Here is a 20,411-nt window from a genome sequence, read left to right on the forward strand (position 1 = left end):
CAAGTCAGCAACCATGGGGTCATGTCTATGATCCCTCGCTCAAGCTGGCAACCCTGAGCTCAAGCTGGTGAGCCTGCGCTCAAGCTAGCAACCTCAGGGTTTTAAACCTGGGTCCTCAGCGTCCCAGACCAAAGCTCTATCCACTGTGCCACCACCTGGTCAGGCTCAACAAATCTTTCATAGATCTTACTGCTTGAGGCATTGTGCTCTGAACTGGGAGTGTGCAAGTTGAGCAAGTGGCAGATTCTAGTTTTCCTGGCAGATACAAACTTCTATAAAGAGCTGTTTCAATACTATATAGCAGTTTATAGGAGTAGCTCCTGTGATAACATGAAGGGGGGGCTCTAAGGTCTCTTAATGTAGGGTTCTTAGAATGTCATTGTTATTGACAGCTTCTAGTCAAAGGAATAATGTGGTCAAACTGATATTCGTTGGTAGGCTGGGGGATGAAAACCTGGAAGGAAGACTAAAATCAGTGACAGTGACACCAGCAAGGAGGTTATATAAAAACTGGGAAGCTTGGGAAGACATTTGACGTGTAGAATTTGGCAGCTGTGCAGTTACTCAGGGACGGCGTGTGGAGTGAAAAGAACATTGGTGGAAAGAACCCTGTAAGACAACAATACTCTTTAAGCAGCTGGCAGAGAAATTAAATACTATAGCAGCCCTGGAAGAACACCGAACGGGAAGTGTCAGAGGAGGACTAGGAAAGACTGGTATTCTGGGTGTCCAAACGAATAAAGAAAAGGCGGAGAGAAGGAGGATCAAGAAGGACTTGGAAGCAGTTGTGGCCAATACTGTATAGAGGTTCAAACAGCCTCCATTTGACTGGTAATAGGTGACCTTTGCCAGAGCAGTTTTTATGTAAGTGCTGCAGGTGGGCGTTAGTGAAGGTAAGTGAATGAATAAAGAAAGCGCTATGCCCTCACTTGCCTGAGATTTTTCAGAGCCAACGTCGGGAGCTGGTGCGTAAAAAGGGCCTTTCAGACAGAGCTCTGAGTGCCACCTAGGAATCCTGTCGGCCTCGCAACCCTTAGGTAGGCGCGGCTCCAAGGTCAGGGTCACCTCGGGCCTCTCAGCAACCCGTCACCTTGACGACCAACTGAAAAAGACTGGAAAGGACGGAAGCAGTCAGATCATCTCGCGATATCTGTCATGCCGACGCCGGTCTTCCGGGCGTGGGAACCGCTGCCAGCTCTCGTGAGACTTGCCTGGAGTCGGCGCGCGGGGCCTGCGGTAAGGAGAGGTGGAGCACCAGGTGGAAAACATGTCGGACTCAGACCTCGGCAGGAAGTGGGACCGGTGCTTAGCGGATACGGTCGTCAAGATAGGTAAGGGGCTTCTCACTCCGGGCTGGCCCCTCCGGAGTCGGGCCGCCAGCTCAAGGCTCCGCTGACCTGGAGGGCGGAAGGGAAGCTCCGTAAGAGGTGAGGCCGCCCGGCCTGTCCTAGCCCATCCGGCCAGCGCGAGCTGCCCGAGCCCCGGCGGTAGGTCACTCGGGCGGCGGGGCACCAGGGCCAGGGAAGCCTCGGCCGCGCTCGAGGGAGAGGAGTGGAGTTGCAGCCCCGAGGAGGTGGGGGTTGGGTTGGCAGGTGGCAGGAGAGGCGCTGAGTTCTTCGAGTGAAAAACGGTATGTAGGGCACAATATTGTGTCAGAGGCTCGAAAGGCTCCCTGGGGCCATGTCTCCCGCCCGCAGAGAGGAGCCTGGTTAGGAGGGCACATCCCACCCGAGATGAAGCAAAAGTACCTTCTAAAGAAGGTCATCGGAGCACGTTTTAGGCGCTGCCAGGCCCTAACGTGAGTTGCTGTCGTTGCCGAGTTGTAAGCTGATTAGTGGGCGTCCGAGTAGTCTGGGGCCTGAAACCGGAGACACCGGAATGGTGATTTGGAATGAGAATTGCCCTGGAGAGGAAGGCATTGGCCATTTTGCAGTCCTTCATGTAACTCCGTGTGGCCTTTTAACATATGTTTGGGGGCGGTACACATCATGAAGGCACTGCATGGAGGGAAGGGGAAAGAGGGAAATTCCTTTACTGAGCGAATACTAAGGACTACCTCGCACAGGTCAGCATTGAGAGGCGAGGCTATTTGCCCAAGGTCTCATAAATGGCAAAGTTGAGAATTTATCCCAGGTTTTTTGGCTTTAAGAATCATGCTCTTTCTTCCATACTAATATTTATTAAAACAAATTTTGACACTTTTCTATGGCAATCTTAAGAGTATCCCTTGAGTGGAAATAGAGGAAAAGAGATAAGATTGCAAGCTCCATGAGAGCAGGGATGTTTTTGGTTTACTCACTGCTATATCCTCAACCTCTGGAAGAGTGCTTAATAAAACTAGTTGAGAAGAGTGAATAAATGAAGTAATATATCACAGGTACCACTTCACCCTTGAATTCACTGCTTACCAGCTGTGTGATTATGGGCAAGTTATTTACCTTCTCTGTCATTTGTAAATTGGAAATAAAAATTATTACTACCTCACAGAGTTGTGACAAATAAGTTTATGTAAAGGCTTAAGTGTGAATCGCTTATTAAGAATGGGTTATTTTGGAGAGAGAGTGACCACCTTCTTGTAAAGAGGAAGAGCCCATGTTGTAGCAGGGCAGGGAGGCCATGTGGAGGAGGCAGCCAAAATGGTGGAATGGTGAAGGAAAAGCCAGTTTGTGCAGGAGAAGGAGATGGGAAGCAGAGAATACAAAGTGTAGACACTAAAATGGAGCACCAGGTGATCTTTTCGTAGAAGATGTGTCGGGAGCCGATCCACTAATGCTGGCTAACTAGGTCACAGCAGAAGAAGATCCACAACTGCTGGCTGACAAAGTCACAGCAAAAGAAGATAGAGTCACCGCAGTAAAGACCAACAGCTGCGGGTTGACAAAGTCACCGCAAGGAAAGGCACGATACTTCCCCCTTTAATCTTTTGAATTAATCTGGCCTTATATCCCCCCTTTTTCTGGGTGTGTGCTATTATTTGTGGCACAGGGATAATAGTACCGTACTTTCCCTGTAGATTTGTAGTAATTTCTTTGGAAATGAGACAGAAGGTGTAAGTTCCACAGAAAAGCCTGTAAGCCCCTTGAACTGGGCTCATAAACATAAGAGGCTGGCTATGATATCCCTCGTAAAGGGTTAAGTTTGTAGGAGAATTTCTTATTATTAATCATGTTAGAAAGAATATAGCCAGAACTTAGCTAGTGTATGAATATAGTAAATAAATAAAGTTTAACCAGACAATAGAATCTTAGATAAGGTGTTATGGAATGGCCTGTTGCATGGCCTGGGATAGGAATGCAGTCAGCAAGAAAAGGATGTTTTGCTAAGAGAATTGTTTTATGACTGAAGGCAGTTGCTGGACTTTCTCAGTGAGACACTCATGAGATTTATAAACTTTCCCAAAAATTCTTTCTTCTGATAATGAGAGGTATGGCAGGGGGCATCCATAGAAGCAATAGCAATTAATGTCTTCTGAAATTATGTTGCTACTAAGCTATCTTGCGAGTGCACTCTATATATCTTTAAGTAAAAGTTACTCTTAATATTAAGTCAATTTCTCAATGGGCAAGCCTTTTGTTATCTTGTGAGGAAAGTTAGGACACTGCATAAACTCAAGGCCATTTGCCTGAGCAAGCGGTGGTCATTTGCTAGTCCTTAATGATTTTGTCTGTTAATCTCTCTCTGCCCCTTGACTCACAAACAACAGTAAAGTTGAGTTATTAGTTAGTACTAATCCTTTAAAAGCTTTTACCGATGTTGTCGCTATTCAAGTTATTTTTTAGTTGTACTTTGAATGATTTACCACCTGATTTGTAGTTTACAGATATAAACTAACTGTTATCTGGAAACATGTAAACATAGTGAAACAGAAGCAATGATTAATACCATGTAATTGTAACTTGGTGTGTGTGTATAAAAAAGGAGCTGTACTAGCATTTGGTAGAGATGCCTGGCAGTAAATGCTAACTAGAGAATAAAGAGAAAGAAAAGAATTCGGCTCTCTCACTCGATTTTCGCCGACGCCGTCTCTTCCTGTGGGACCCCTGGATCCCCCCCGGGGCTGGACCCTGGCATTTGGCGCCCGAACAGGGACCTACAGGTAATCCCCCCTCGTTGTCTCGGGACGGCTAGGACTCCACTCAGGGTGCTGCAGACCCCCCTGTAAGAAAGACAGGGTGAGGATAGGTGGAGAATTTCAGAACTTAAGATTTTGAGAAGTCATGGGCCATACTGAGTCTAAAGAAAGAAGACTCTTTATAAAAGTCATTAAGTATACACTTTCCCAAAAAGGAGTTAATGTTTCCTCTAAACAAGTAGCTCGTTTTATGAAATTCATACAAAAATGTTCTCCATGGTTTCCAGATGAGGGAACGCTTGATTTCGAGGAATAGGTTCAAGTTGGAGAAGATTTAAAACTTTATTATGAGGTACATGGACCAGAAAAGGTCCCAGTTGATACAGTTGCTTTATGGAGCTTGATTAAAGATGCCTTAAATCCAGAACATGAGATGCATAAACTTTCTAAGGCAACTGCTCCTCCAAAAGAAGAGACTCCGTTAATTAGAAGTAAAAGGCAGTCTCAAGATACTACAAATCATGCTATGGCCTCTTTAAAATTAAGTAAACATCAGGATGATAGTGAAAATTTTTTATCTCCAACAGATGAGGCTGAATTAGAAGATGAGGCAGCTAAAAATAATAGGGATAATGAGGATTGGAAGTCAAAAACAGTCTTGCCCATATTATATTCCTCCAAGACTGACAAAAAGGATGAAAATAAGGCTATTAAAATGTCTTTGCCTCTACCAGTACAATCACCAGATGATAATGAAAAGAAAAAATCATCTGGGTTAACAGGGTTGCAGAAGGCAATTCAAGCTTCTTGCGACCAAGGGGAAACTGATTTGGCATTATGTTTCCCTGTGGCTGTGGCTGGTGAATTTGATGAGGAGGATCCTACATGGGAGCCGCTTTCTTATAAATTATTGAAAGAGTTGAAAATGGCTTGCAGTCAATATGGACCCACCTCTCCTTATACTATGTCTTTGGTGGAAACAGTTTCTCATAATTGGATGACTCCTTATGATTGGGAACAAGTGGCTAAAGCTTGTTTGTCTGGAGGAAATTATCTCCTTTGGAGAGCTGAATATGAGGAGCAAGCTAAACAACAGGCAGTTAGGAATCGGAGGACTCATAATCCTGTGATTAGAGAAATGATTACGGGAGAAGGAGAATTTGCTGATGTTAGTGAACAGTTAAAACTTTCTAAACCGGCTTTGATACAAGTGAATGGTTGTGCTATATCAGCTTGGAGAAAGTTGCCAGCTTTGTCTGGTGGAGATGTTACTGTGGTAGGAGTAAAACAGAAAGGTGATGAACCTTATGAGGAGTTTGTTGCTCGGTTGATTCAAGCAGTAAGAAGAGTTATTTCAAATGAGGCGGCAGGAGATATTATAATTAAACAGTTGGCTTATGAAAATGCTAATTCCACTTGCCAGGCTATGTTGCGGTCAGTGAGGAGAGAAGGAACGATAGGAGATTTCATCAAAGCCTGTCAGGATGTAAATCCTGCTTTTGTTCAGGGAGTAACTATTGCTGCAGCTTTAAAAGGAGAAACGTATCCTCAATTTATTAAGACTATGTATCAAGGAAAAATGCCTTCTGTCAATGAAGCTTCCTCTAAGGGAAGTCTTACTTGCTTTACTTGTAATCAAACGGGCCACTTTAGCCGACAATGCCCTAACAAGAGTGGGCAAACAGGCCCAGGAGTGCAAGGGACAGCTCCCATAATTAATAATACTAATAATAATGTCCCATTGCCTAAGACTTTGTGTCCACGCTGTCAAAAAGGATATCATTGGGCAAAGCAGTGCCATTCTAAATTTCACAAAAACGGACAGCCATTAGGACCAAAGTTAGGAATAGAATGGCAGCCCCCACATAATTTAAATCTGACAAGTAATCAAAGTAGCAATCAGGGAAACTGGCAAGGGGGCCAGCCTCAGGCCCCGATAACAATTGGGGCCAGCCTGAATCCATTTGTCAACTCCAGTCTGTCTCAGACCTCACTCGGGCCTCCCGCGTGGCAGGCGGGAGTTCTACCACTGAACCACCCATGCCTCCATGCAAAATATGAGAAGCAAGCCTCTTGTGGGGGTTGAAATGGAGGGATTTCGGCTGCCGGTTGCAGCAGCTATTAGAATTTAAGAATGATTAGAGACTAAGATGAGTTTTAAAGTTGTGTTATTATCTGATTTTCTTTAGTAAAATAGAAGAACTTAAGAGTTTGGAAAAATTACAGTTTTTTTTTTTCTCCTCTTTCTCTCAACTCATTTTATTTCTTTCCTGTTCTATGCCTGAAAAGAGGGCAAAGGGAACACCTGTTTGGATATAGCTAAACAGAATCTCATAAACGGCCGTTCTTGAAACTTTTCAAGAGAGAGTTCTGTTTAGTTTCTATCCAATATGTTCCAATCAAAATAGCCCTGTGTAAAAATCAAGCAGGTCATATTCTAATCTCTAAAATCCCGGGTTTCTCTCTAATCTGTCTGATTTGTCTACTTTGTCTGATTCTTGTTTGTGTTTGGTCTTTGTTTAATGTTGTCTAAATGTGATTTTTTAAGTTCTTGCATGCAAAAATTGAATATGCCGGCTCTAATATTATAAAAATATCATCCCTACAAATTTATAATTTTAATTGAAACAAGTAAAGCGCGCTCATTTAAATTTAAATAGTATAAAATATAAATCCTAAAAACTTGTTAATTTTGACTAAACTGCTTCAAGCTTCAGGCTGCTTGCTGCTGCTGCAGAGCATGAAGCAGAGTAGATTTGCCTAACAAAGGTGTAGAATTTTTTACTATAGAAAAATAATAAAAGTCACACTAGAATTTTCCAGCTTTAACGTGTTCTTTAAATTGCCTGTTAATTAATAGAGTAGAAATGTTTTTATGAATATAGAAAACTCGTATACTGAAACTCCTGCAAATCTTCTTTATCGTGCTTCTTACTTTAAAAAATTTCTTTTAAATGCTGATATACAGAATTATTCAACAGCTGAGAGATGCTGGAATCCTACAGGAGATGCTGAACCTGTTTCTTCTGCAAACTTTTACCCTCTTTTGTTTGATCCAGCTAATAACGCTGTTTTGTCTTTTTCTAAATAGTTCCAGATATACGGAAATGATTTATATAGGTAAATAAGAACCCTTAAACCCCTCACCAGTTGCGGTGCCTCATGGCTACAGTGTAATTGTTATAGATTTACAGAATTGCTTTTTTACTATACCATTAGCTACACAGGATTGTCGAAGGTTTGCATTTAGTCTGCCATCAGAAAATTTTAAACAACCTTATGAGAAATATCAGTGGAAGGTATTGCCCCAGGAAATGAAAAACAGTCCCACGCTTTGTCAAAAATTTGTGAATCTAAATTCAGATTGCTTTTAGTAATTTTACAGGGCAGGTTTTATTTCATCTTCCTGCTTGCCCACTGCTGCAATTTCTAAAAAGACAATCAGTAATTTATCCCACTAAGACTTCTAGAAATCTGCTGCCCCCTCCCAGCCAGAAGGAGACTCCTGTGCCACCCGCATCACCAGTGACTTTCCAGCAAACGCCATCAAGGAACTCTTTGTATAATCCTGTTACTCGAGGGATACAGCGATTGTCACTACAGGGAGCTAGACGACCTCCCTATCAACGGATGGCTCGCTCTACTCGAACTGTCAACCCACCAACCTGGGGCCAGTTGAAGGCGTTGTCTGAAAGGGCTGATTCAATTTGTCGTCAACAAAATATAGAGCGTAACCCTGTTAATATGTTTATTGCTATGCTAGCTGTACTTTCAATTCAGGTACTTAATGTTGAGGCTACTGGACAAAACAAATCTTATTGGGCTTATATTCCAAATCCACCATTAGTTAAGCCTGTTACTTGGGGAGGAGATGATATACCTGTGTTTAATAATCATACTAAGTTTTTAGGAGGATCATGTAGTTCTTTTATTATGCATAAAACTAATTCAAATTTCTCATTTCATGGAAAAACGGATAAGGTACCTATATGTTTTATGTTTAATAATACTCACAAGATTTCTGGGTGTTTTCCTACTACACTTAAGACTATTTTGACTGACTCTCCTAAAAGTAATAAACCTGGACACCCAACAAGAGACTTATGGTCTCTCACAATTTTAATGCCTGGAGGCCCTGACACCCATGAGTATAATCCTGTTACATTGCCTCCTAAGGGATTTCACCCATGTAAACTTTATCCTCCAAAAAAGGCAACTCAAGAGCCTTACTGGTGGTCTGTAGAGAATAGATTTGGTTTTCCCCCATGGCAAGAATGTGCATATTACAATTATATGAATTATACTGCATATGCTGTTAATTTCACTGTACAAGATTGGTCTAGTCCTTATTCTGAATATGATTATAGAAAATTAGTGCAGAAAATGAGAGACGATTACAGTTGGTCAGATAAATATAATCCTTTAAATAAAATTGTCACACGTTGGCAGTCTGCTGGATGGATACCTGCACAGCTGACTTATCAGGATAAATTAACCACCAGGTATCAAACAAAGCTTTGGCAGCTAATTGCAGCTGCTGCACCAGCATATTTGGTTAGGCCTTACCCTTATCCAGTTCAGAATATTTTTGTTCAGGCTTGTGTACAGGCTCCTTATGTACTCTTGATTGCTACAATGGACAGTAATCTTTCTGTTAGTACTTATAATTCTATGTTTAGCATTTCCTGCTCTCGCTGTGTTTTAACAAACTGTCTATCATATGACACCAAAGCTCAAGTTATGTTTATTTTGCGGCAGCCACCTTATGTGATGTTACCTGTTAGTTTGTCTCAGCCTTGGTATGATGACCCAGGGTTGCATGCACTACAGGCTGCTTCTGAAGCGCTTGCTCACCATCGAGGAAAGCGATTTGTTGCTGAATTGATTTTGGGAATTACTGCTCTTATTGCTATTATAGGATCTGTAGCTGCTTCCACCACTGCTTTAGCTCAATCAGTTCACACTGCAAATCATGTGGATAGTTTATCTCGTAATATATCTCTTGCATTAGCAGTACAGGAGACTATAGATAGGAAGTTAGAATTGAAAGTGAATGCTTTAGAGGAGGCTTTTATTCACATATGTAATGAGCTGTTCGCTATGAAAGCTAGAATGACTCTTAGATGCCATGCAGGATTCAGGTGGATATGTGTGACTCCTTTAGAATACAATCAGTCTATCATAGCATGGAATAATGTACAGAATCATTTGTTAGGTGTATGGAATAATAGTGATATTAGTTTAGATTTGAGGGAATTACATCAGCAGATACAAAACTTAGGACATTCAGGCTCTTTAGTCTCTGCCTCAGAAGTAGCTGATCAATTTGTTGAAAACATTAAAAGTATGTTTTCTATACATGGCCTGACCTCTCTGGCTACTGATATAGGCATAATAATAGCTGTGGCAATTATCACTCTTCTTGTCCTTCCAGTCATGTTCCGACTCTTAAACAGCAATCTCAGAGAAACAACGGTGAAAATACAAAAGCTTTATTTAAATAATAAAAAAGGGGGAGATGTCGGGAGCCGATCCACTAATGCTGGCTAACTAGGTCACAGCAGAAGAAGATCCACAACTGCTGGCTGACAAAGTCACAGCAAAAGAAGATAGAGTCACCGCAGTAAAGACCAACAGCTGCGGGTTGACAAAGTCACCGCAAGGAAAGGCACGATACTTCCCCCTTTAATCTTTTGAATTAATCTGGCCTTATATCCCCCCTTTTTCTGGGTGTGTGCTATTATTTGTGGCACAGGGATAATAGTACCGTACTTTCCCTGTAGATTTGTAGTAATTTCTTTGGAAATGAGACAGAAGGTGTAAGTTCCACAGAAAAGCCTGTAAGCCCCTTGAACTGGGCTCATAAACATAAGAGGCTGGCTATGATATCCCTCGTAAAGGGTTAAGTTTGTAGGAGAATTTCTTATTATTAATCATGTTAGAAAGAATATAGCCAGAACTTAGCTAGTGTATGAATATAGTAAATAAATAAAGTTTAACCAGACAATAGAATCTTAGATAAGGTGTTATGGAATGGCCTGTTGCATGGCCTGGGATAGGAATGCAGTCAGCAAGAAAAGGATGTTTTGCTAAGAGAATTGTTTTATGACTGAAGGCAGTTGCTGGACTTTCTCAGTGAGACACTCATGAGATTTATAAACTTTCCCAAAAATTCTTTCTTCTGATAATGAGAGGTATGGCAGGGGGCATCCATAGAAGCAATAGCAATTAATGTCTTCTGAAATTATGTTGCTACTAAGCTATCTTGCGAGTGCACTCTATATATCTTTAAGTAAAAGTTACTCTTAATATTAAGTCAATTTCTCAATGGGCAAGCCTTTTGTTATCTTGTGAGGAAAGTTAGGACACTGCATAAACTCAAGGCCATTTGCCTGAGCAAGCGGTGGTCATTTGCTAGTCCTTAATGATTTTGTCTGTTAATCTCTCTCTGCCCCTTGACTCACAAACAACAGTAAAGTTGAGTTATTAGTTAGTACTAATCCTTTAAAAGCTTTTACCGATGTTGTCGCTATTCAAGTTATTTTTTAGTTGTACTTTGAATGATTTACCACCTGATTTGTAGTTTACAGATATAAACTAACTGTTATCTGGAAACATGTAAACATAGTGAAACAGAAGCAATGATTAATACCATGTAATTGTAACTTGGTGTGTGTGTATAAAAAAGGAGCTGTACTAGCATTTGGTAGAGATGCCTGGCAGTAAATGCTAACTAGAGAATAAAGAGAAAGAAAAGAATTCGGCTCTCTCACTCGATTTTCGCCGACGCCGTCTCTTCCTGTGGGACCCCTGGATCCCCCCCGGGGCTGGACCCTGGCAAAGATGAAACATCTTCCCCCCTCCAAAAAGACAGACCAGTAGCACCTCCTGTCATGACAATCAGAAATGCGTCCAGACATCACCCAGTGTCCCCTGGGAGGCAAAACTGGTCACAGAAGAGAACTAGTGCTTTATAGATAGAAGAGCCATGCTCTGGGCCCCAAAGCAGAATGCACGGACTGAAGAAGATGCTTCCTTCAATTATAACTATGTGTATGTGCATGTGAGCATGTGTGTGTGTGTGTATCTCAGGACTGCTTCACTGTATTTTGTGGTTCTCCAAACCAGAGACACATTCTGCCTGTGACTTGTGTTACTTAATATAGTGTCTAAAATCTGAGCCTGATTTAGTGACTATTCTCATTAAGAGAACTCTTCCTTATTCAAGAAAATTTTTCCCCACTTGATTTGGAGTTCTGTGGAAATTTAGCCACCCTCATTTTCTTTTAAGGTATGAAGTCATAAAAAATGTGTAAATACATGAGAACTCAAGACCTAAGCAATTACATGTGTAGAAACTGAATGTTGATCGGGGGTTCAGAGACCAAGTTCACTGTTCCCTTAAAATCCCTATGAAATGCTAATTTCTGTGCTATCATTGGTCTGTTCAAGTCACTTAAAACCATAAAACATCATATCTGAAATGGACCCTAGCCATGTTTTAGTCCAAACTTTTTGTTTTTGCAGATGTAGAAACTGAGATCCAGAGAGCTTATATGACCTTCTCAATAGGTCAGAGCGAGAGTTAAAGGGGGTGTCTCAATGTACTATACTCTGCCCCCACACCCTTGCTTAATAAATAAAATGTAATTAAAAAAAAAAAAAGAATGGGTTATTTTGGAAGTGATCAAAGAAATACACAATTTTTTTTGCTTGACCTGTGGTGGCGCAATGGATAAAGCGTCGACCTGGAACGCTGAGGTCACCGGTTCAAAACCCTGGGCTTGCCTTGTCGGGGCACATGTGAGAGTTGATGCTTCCTGCTCCTCCCTCCCCCTTCTCTCTCTCTCACTCTCTCCTCTCTAAAAAATTAATAAAAGAAAAAAAATTTAAAAAAAAGAAACACAATTTTTATTAATGTTAACAGCTTACATTTAAGAGAGAAGATTTAATATCTAGATATGAAATACCACAGTAATTATTAGATAGCATGGAGTAGTTAAGAATGGAGGCAGAGATGAATTTAAAATCACCCATTCTCACTCTTCACCCCTATACTTAGTAGTTTTGTAGCTGTGGGTAAGGTCTCTTCCTTAAATGAGAAGAGACAGATTTACCTAAAAGGATTACAAAGAGTGAAGGTCAGAAAAGTTCACAAGATACTTAACGTAGTATCTATATATTTAATAAATGCTGGTTGTACTAATTGTTGATATTAATGTTGTTTTGTCAGTGATGATTATGTGAGACAGTGTTTAGTGTCATTGTCATTCATGAGTGGGACATTGGTGGGGGGTATGGCATACATAGGTGAAATAATTAAATGAGGCACAGTGATGTATGATTACAGATAAAAATGAAAATGAATGATTCAGACCCTTTTTGCTATAGTGCTATTATAAATCAAGTAGTTCATCCAGTTAAGAGTTTACAAGGGCAATGGGCCTTCAGCTGACCTTTGGAGAAAGACTTGGACTTGGATAGTCAGGCAGGATAGAAGAATTTGAGCAGAGGCCTGGTTGAACTTACATAGTGGAGCAAATTGAAGCATGTAAGTAAAGGTTAAGTAGCTAAAAGTGGAGGAGCTAGGTTAGAATCCAGGCATTGTGATTTCAGCACCACTGTTCCCTAAAGAAGGCTGATTTGGGCAGAGTCAGGACTGTGAAACATCTAGGAGAGCTTCCACTTTGTCTTTAAGGCTTTTGAGTCACCTTTGGCTTTTTCACATGCATTCTGTAGATCCAAATGCCTCTATCTTACATGAAATCTATTATTACTTTCTGCTTCCAGAGCTCATTACATGTAGGCTGGAGGGGAATCATGGATGGTTTTAAACAAATATTTATTGAGCTCCGGGCCAGTCAGTGGGCAAATAGAAAAGCAGAAGGCATTTCACTTCTCTCAACAGGGAATTGATATGATATTACAAAATTTTCATATGATTGTTCTGGCAGTGTTTTACTCAGAACAAATTTAGAGCAGAGGAGACAGACAGTACTGTAAATGTGAGGTGATAAAAGTCTGAACTCTTAGACCAGAAAGGAATATTTGAGAAACTCCAGACTTTGCCCCCTGTTTATATTATGGAAATAGTATAACTCACTTCCTAGGCTAGCACAGTGACAACATAGTAGGAATGCAAATGTTGGGTTTTCTTTTTAATTTTCTCACCAATTGATTATCTTAGCCTCATCTTTATTTCTCATCAAGATGACTCCAGGGTTAGAGCTTGGGTAAGTGGTAACGCCATTCACCAGAATTTGGAAGTAAAACAGGAGGGGGTGTGTGTGCCCTTTATTGATACTAAATAACGTATAGGATTTAGTAAGGCAGTAGTGAGACTATGGGAAGAAAAATGGTCATGATTTTGGTTGCTTTTCTGCTTACATAGTTGAATTTGAGAATGATAATAGAGAAGTTGAAAGGGGGTTTTTAGGCCTTGGCCAGTTGGCCCAGTGGATAGAGCGTTGGCCTGGTGTGTGGACGTCCTGGGTTTGATCCTCGGTCAGGGAACAGATGAAAAACGACCATCTGTTTCTCTTCTCCTCTCTCTCCTCTTCTCTCTCTCTTCCCCTCTCTTTCCCTCTTCTCTCTCTCTTCCCCTTTCTCAGCCAGTGGCTCAGTTGCTTTGAGTGTGGCAGGGGGCACTGAGGATAGCTCAGTTGTTTCGAACATTGGCCCCAGGTGCGGGTTGCCAAGTGGATCCCTGTTGGGGCGCATGCAGGAGTCTTTTTATTTCCCCTCCTCTCACTTAAACAAAAAAATGGGGGGGGGGGTAATTTTGAGCAGTGAGCTAAGTTCAGATTTTGAGGTGGTTGTCCCTTTAGTGATAGACTTAGAGATAGAGCATAAGAGAAGCATGGGAGGCTTTATTTAGTCTGAATGGCCTATGAGACTATGGCGATGGACTCTTTCGTGTAGTGAGTGTTATTAGTTCCTGTTCCTTAAAGCAGTGAGGAAATAGGACTTTTTAAACCTCTTTGGCTATGTGCTTTTCTGGTACTTCTGAAGGGACTGGAGACTTGGAATGGCAGCCTGTCAAAAGACAGATAGAGGTTTTCTTTGTGTTTTTTTCTTTTTTCTTTTTTAGAAGATTAAAGCAGGGAAGAAAGGGATATGCTATATTTTGATAATTTTATACTTGCTACCTTGATAGAGATGGGAAGCCAAGGTGAAAGGACAGCTCCCTCTGTGAGCACTTCTCTGGCTAAAGCCTTGTTCTTTCCCCACTGGTTTGCTGAAAAAATGACTATTTTAATTGCTCATGTTTGGCTTAGATGTTGCACAGATGTTCTTGTAGGCATGTACTTGAGGCAGTGGGTTTTGTTTTTGTTTTGTTTGGGGTTTTTTTGTTTCTTTTTTTTCCGAAGTTAGAAGCAGGGAAGCAGTCAGACAGACTCCCGCATGAGCCCTACTGGGATCCACCTGGCATGCCCACCAGGGGGTGATGCTCTGCCCATCTGGGGCATTGCTCTGTTGCAGCTGGAGCCATTCTAGCGTCTGAGGCGCCATGGAACCATCCTTAGGGCCCAGGCCAACTCTGCTCCAACGGAGCCTTGACTGCAGGAGGGGAAGAGAGAGACAGAGAGGAAGGAGAGGGGGAGGGGTGAAGAAGCAGATGGGTGCTTCCCCTGTGTGCCCTGGCCGGGAATTGAACCCGGGACTTCCACACGCGGGGCCGATGCTCTACCACTGAGCCAACTGGCCAGGGCCTTGTTTGTTTGTTTGTTTTTGAGAGAGAAGAAAGGGGGGAGAGAGAGAGATGGAGAAGTATCAACTTGTTGTTCCAAGTAATCGTGCACCCATTAATTGCTTTTCATACTTTTTCTGATCTGGGCTCGAACTGGTGACCTTGGTGATCTGTAACAATGCTTTTTCAACCATACCATTGGCCAGAGATAGGCAGTGGTTCTTTTAAAACGTGTTCTACAAGGATCTCTTACTCTAAGGCTTGAGTAATACTTTTTTTTTTTTTTTTTAAACAGAGACAGAGAGAAGGATAGATAGGGACAGACAGGAACGGAGAGAGATGAGAAGCATCAATCATCAGTTTTTCGTTGAGACACCTTAGTTGTTCATTGATTGTTTTCTCATATGCACCTTGACTGTGGGCCTTCAGCAGACTGAGTAGCCCCTTGCTCGAGCCAGTGACCTTGGGTCCAAGCTGGTGAGCTTTGCTCAAACCAGATGAACCCGTGCTCAAGCTGGCGACCTCGGGGTCTTGAACCTGAGTCCTCCACTCTATCCACTGCGCCACTGCCTAGTCAGGCTTGAGTAATATCTTTTTTTTTTTTTTTTGTATTTTTCTGAAGCTGGAAACGGGGAGAGACAGTCAGACAGACTCCCGCATGCGCCCGACCGGGATCCACCCGGCACACCCACCAGGGGCGATGCTCTGCCCACCAGGGGGCGATGCTCTGCCCCTCCGGGGCGTCGCTCTGCCGTGACCAGAGCCACTCTAGTGCCTGGGGCAGAGGCCAAGGAACCATCCCCAGCGCCCAGGCCATCTTTGCTCCAATGGAGCCTTGACTGCAGGAGGGGAAGAGAGAGACAGAGAGGAAGGAGGGGGGGTGTGGAGAAGCAAATGGGTGCTTCTCCTGTGTGCCCTGGCCAGGAATCGAACCCAGGTCCTCCGCACGCCAGGCCGACGCTCTACCGCTGAGCCAACCGGCCAGGGCGAGTAATATCTTAATACAAAGTTCTCATATGATTTGGTCCTTTAGTAGGAAGAGATATATTTGTTTATAAATACCCTTCCCTCTTCCTTTGCTATCTTAAGAAAAGCAGTTCTATTAATTTGATTATCTTTGAAAAATGAGGGTGACTTTAGGGAGAGAAAGTGTGTTTCCATAGACTCTGTAATACCCAGTTATGGATATTAAGACTCTAGTTCAGTTCATTGTCTTTCATATTTTATTTTTCACCTATAAACTGGACTAAGTCCTGAATTTTTCTAGTTTCCTTAAATATTTGGCTATATCCCTCTGAACTAATGTTTCATTTTTTTTCCTATCCTTGGACTTGGAATTGTTAAGAACTAAAACTTTTCTGAGCCTTGGAATTGCAAATTGCAGCTAAAGGACATAATATAAACCTAAGAAGAATTGCCACAACAGCTCATACTTAAGCCGTCTCGGTTTCAATGCAGTGTGAGCCATGCAGAATTCACTGGGACACCTAATGGCATTGTCAGGGCCCTTCAAACTCCAGACGAAGAGACTCTGTTAGGTAGTCACTGCCAGGCTTCATTCAGCAGAAACTCGTAGCCTTACATCCAGAATCTTCTTGACTGACAGCCTTACGGAATCAGAAACTGGTTTATAATTTGCTCTGATCATTAATCTTTTTTTTTTCTTCATACCCGATTGCTTGCATATACACTATAGGCCTCACGTTGGGAGCTCAGGGGCATCACCACCTCCTGAAATGAGACTCAACACATTTAACTGAACTGACTTACTCTCAGAGCTGAATGATTGAATCAGTGAAATTTGGAGCAATCTACCAACTTAGTTTCTGGAATGGGAAACTTTATTATTTAAAGTTTCAAAGGCAGGACTGAAGGGACCAAAATTATGCCACCCTAAAGCTCATTTTTGGGATATTGATTTTAAGCTTTTTATTAAGAAACAAATGACTCAGAACCTTTGACCCTTCCCTTTTTTAGGCCCAAGGAGACCTTAGGATGCTGCCTTAGCCTAATTTGAATTACTGTAAGTATGGTAGTACAAGAGGGCTTCAGGTGGGTGCTTGTTGGCTGGATGCCTCCTGTGTCCCACAGTTTCTGAGTCACCTAGTGGGACTATTCTTTTTATTATTATTATTATTTTTTAATTATTTTTATTTATTTATTCATTTTTTTAGAGGAGAGAGAGAGAGATTGAGAGAGAGAGAGAGAGAGAAGGGGGGGAGGAGCAGGAAGCTTCAACTCCCATATGTGCCTTGACCAGGCAGGCCCAGGGTTTTGAACCAGCGACCTCAGCATTCCCAGGTCAACGCTTTATCCACTGTGCCACCACAGGTCAGGCCTATTATTATTTATTTTTTTTTATTTTTGTATTTTTCTGAAGCTGGAAACGGGGAGAGACAGTCAGACTCCCGCATGCGCCCGACTGGGATCCACCCGGCACGCCCACCAGGGGGCGACGCTCTGCCGCGACCAGAGCCACTCTAGCGCCTGGGGCAGAGGCCAAGGAGCCATCCCCAGCACCTGGGCCATCTTTGCTCCAATGGAGCTTTGGCTGCGGGAGGGGAAGAGAGAGACAGAGAGGAAGGAGGGGGCGGGGGTGGAGAAGCAAATGGCGCTTCTCCTATGTGCCCTGGCCGGGAATCGAACCCGGGTCCCCCGCACGCCAGGCCGACGCTCTACCGCTGAGCCAACCGGCCAGGGCCCTAGTGGGACTATTCTAAGGATCTCATGTAAGTAGAATTGTAGAGTATTTGTCTTTTTCATACTGACATATTACTTTGTATAATGCCCTCAAGTTTTATTCACGTTGTAGCACATGTCAGAATTTCACTCTTTTTTTTTTTTTTTTTTACAGAGACAGAGAGTGAGTCAGAGAGAGGGATAGACAGGGACAGACAGACAGGAATGGAGAGAGATGAGAAGCATCAGTCATTAGTTTTTCATTGCGCATTGCAACACCTTAGTTGTTCATTGATTGCTTTCTCATATGTGCCTTGACCACGGGCCTTCAGCAGACCGAGTAACCCCTTGCTGGAGCCAGCGACCTTGGGTTCAAGCTGGTGGGTTTTTGCTCAAACCAGATGAGCCCGCACTCAATCTGGCGACCTCGGGGTCTCGAACCTGGGTCCTCTTAATCTCAGTCCGACGCTCTATCCACTGCGCCACTGCCTGATCAGGCTCACTCCTTTTTAAGGCTGCATAATATTCATATGTGTGTATCACAGTTTTGTTAATTCATTTACCTGTCGATGGAGACTTAGGTTGCTTCCACATTTTAGCTATTGTGAATAATGGTGCTATGAACCATGGGTATACAACTATCTCTTGGAAACCTTACTTTTAATTTTTGGGGGTATATACCCAAAAGTGGAATTCTTGGGTTATATGTCAATTATATTTTTTAATTTTTTGAGGATCTGCTATACTGTTGTCCACAGCAACTATACCATTTTACATTACTAGCAACAGTGCACAAAGGTCCCATTTTTCTCACATCTTTACCAATACTTATTTTCTTTCCTCTTTCCCTTTCTTCCTCCTCTTTCTTTTCTTCTTAAATTTTTTATTTTATTGATTGATTTTAGAGAGAGAAGAAGGGAGAGAGAAAGAGAGAAAAACATCACTTTGTTGCTTTACTTATGTATTCATTGGTTAATTCTTCTTTGTGTCCTAACTGGGGATTGAACCTGCAACCTTGACTTTTTAGGACAGTGCCCTAACCAACCAAGCTATCTGGTCAGGGCTCTCTTTCTTTTCTTGATGGTAGCTATCCTAATGGTGTGAGGTAGTATATCTTATTGTAGTTTTGGTTTGCATTTCACAAATGATTAAGGGTGTTGAGCATCTTTTCATGTGTTTATTGGTCATTTATCTTCCTTGGCGGATGTAAATTCAAGTTCCTTGTTCATTTTTGAATCTTTTTTTGTTGTTTTTTTAGGAGTTTTGGATATTAATCCTTTATTAGATATATGATTTGCAAATATTTTTTCCCATTATGTAGGATGCCTACATGATAGACAAAATTTTAAAAGTTTTCATGAAATCCAATTTGTCTATTTTTTCTTTGTTGCTTGTGCCTTTGATGTCTGAGCATGAAAAAAACCTCCATGTCTCTTTTACCTCACATACAGTGCTTCTGACACCAGATGTGTGGGTTTTCCACACTAGGCAAGTCTCTGACACCGGCTGGGTGTCCTATAATTCAATTTGATTCCGACATTCATTAGAGTTAGCACAGACCCCACAGGTTAAAGTTCTGTCCCAAAAGACTGCCCCCAGTTCAGATGCCAATCACAAGTCCAGATTGTTAACTGGGCTCTGAGTGATTGGCTCTGAATCACAGATTCCCACAGCCCCCTCTTAGGATTCGATAATTTGCTAGAATAGCTCATACAATTTAGGAAAGCAGTTTACTTACTAGATTACCAGTTTATTACCAAGGGTATTAAAGACTATGAATGAGCAGCCAGAAGAGATAGCTACATAGTGTGAGCTCCCAAAGAGGTCCCAAGAGCAGGAGCTCTGTTTCCGGAGAGTTGGGGTATACCACCTTCCTGGCACATAGATATGTTCACCAACCTAGAAGCTCTCAGAACCCCGAACTTTTGGGACTTTTATGGATGCTTTGTCACAAAGATATCAGACATTAACTTAATTTCCAGCTCCTCTCCCCTTCTTGGAGAATGGGAGGTGGGGTTAAAAATTCCAAGCTTGGCTTGGTCTCTCTGGTGACCAGCCCACATCCTGAAGCTATCCAGGAGCTCACCAACTGTTGTCTCATTAGAATGAAAAACACTCCTTCACCCAGGAAATTCCAAGGGCTTTAGGGACTCTATTCCAGGAACTGGGGACAAAGACCTACCCGTATTTTTCCCTCCATAAGACGCACCTGACCATAAGATGCACCTAGGGTTTTAAGGAGGAAAATAAGAAAAAAATATTCTGAACCAAATGGTGTTAAAATATATACTAAAATATACCACAATAATATTTCAACAGTGAAACTCAACAGCAGTATTAACAACCATTAGCACTGTTATTAACAAATGAGAAGAGACTTTAATGTTCAAATACTCTTCTAGTTGTCTGGGAACCCACAGCAACTAAAAAAAATGAACATTTGCTCCATAAGACACACGGGTATTTTCTCCTCCACTTTTGGGGGAAAAAAGTGCATCTTACGGAGCAAAAAATACGGTATCTATATATAAAAAAGATGGTTTTTTTCCTACTATTTTACAGTGTTGTATTCAAGAACTCATTGCTAAATCCAATGTAATGAAGTTTTGCCCTATGTTTTCTTTAAGAGTTTTGTAGTTTTACGTTATACATATAGATCTTTGAGCCAATTGAGTTAATTTTTGTATATGATGGCAGGTAAGGAAGGATACAACTTCATTCTTTTGCATGTGGATATCCAGTTTTTCCAATACCATTTATTGAAAAGACTGTCCTTTCCTCCATTGAATGGTCTTGGCACCCTTGTCAAAAGTCATTTGACATGTATGTAAGAGTTTCTTTCTGGGCTCTCTATTCTGTTCCATTAGTCTATATGCCTTTATGCCAGTATCACACTGTTCTGATTACTGTAGCTTTGTAGTAAATTCTGAAATCAGGAAGGGTGAGTCTTCCAAGTTTGTTCTTTTTAAA

General features: G+C 41.9%; 1 protein-coding gene and 1 non-coding gene across 3 annotated transcripts in view; one reads left to right on the forward strand and one right to left on the reverse strand.

Annotated features, from left to right (window-relative positions):
* The first annotated feature begins 1,178 nt into the window (after positions 1-1,178).
* MICOS10 (mitochondrial contact site and cristae organizing system subunit 10) overlaps positions 1,179-20,411 on the forward strand; it is a 43,978-nt gene continuing 24,745 nt past the window's right edge. The window contains exon 1 of one of the 2 annotated variants that reach the window (XM_066372036.1): positions 1,179-1,331. In XM_066372036.1, the coding sequence (XP_066228133.1) occupies positions 1,268-1,331 (64 nt within the window). In that variant the 5' untranslated portion in view covers positions 1,179-1,267. The remainder of the gene's footprint in view (positions 1,332-20,411) is intronic. The other variant, XM_066372037.1, reaches the window with a different exon arrangement.
* Positions 14,709-14,784, reverse strand: TRNAA-CGC (transfer RNA alanine (anticodon CGC)). Its single transcript has one exon. It is a non-coding gene; the product is annotated as a tRNA-Ala (tRNA).

The sequence above is a fragment of the Saccopteryx leptura genome, chromosome 3 (genome assembly GCF_036850995.1).
Source record: "Saccopteryx leptura isolate mSacLep1 chromosome 3, mSacLep1_pri_phased_curated, whole genome shotgun sequence".
In the NCBI taxonomy this organism is placed as follows: domain Eukaryota; kingdom Metazoa; phylum Chordata; class Mammalia; order Chiroptera; family Emballonuridae; genus Saccopteryx; species Saccopteryx leptura.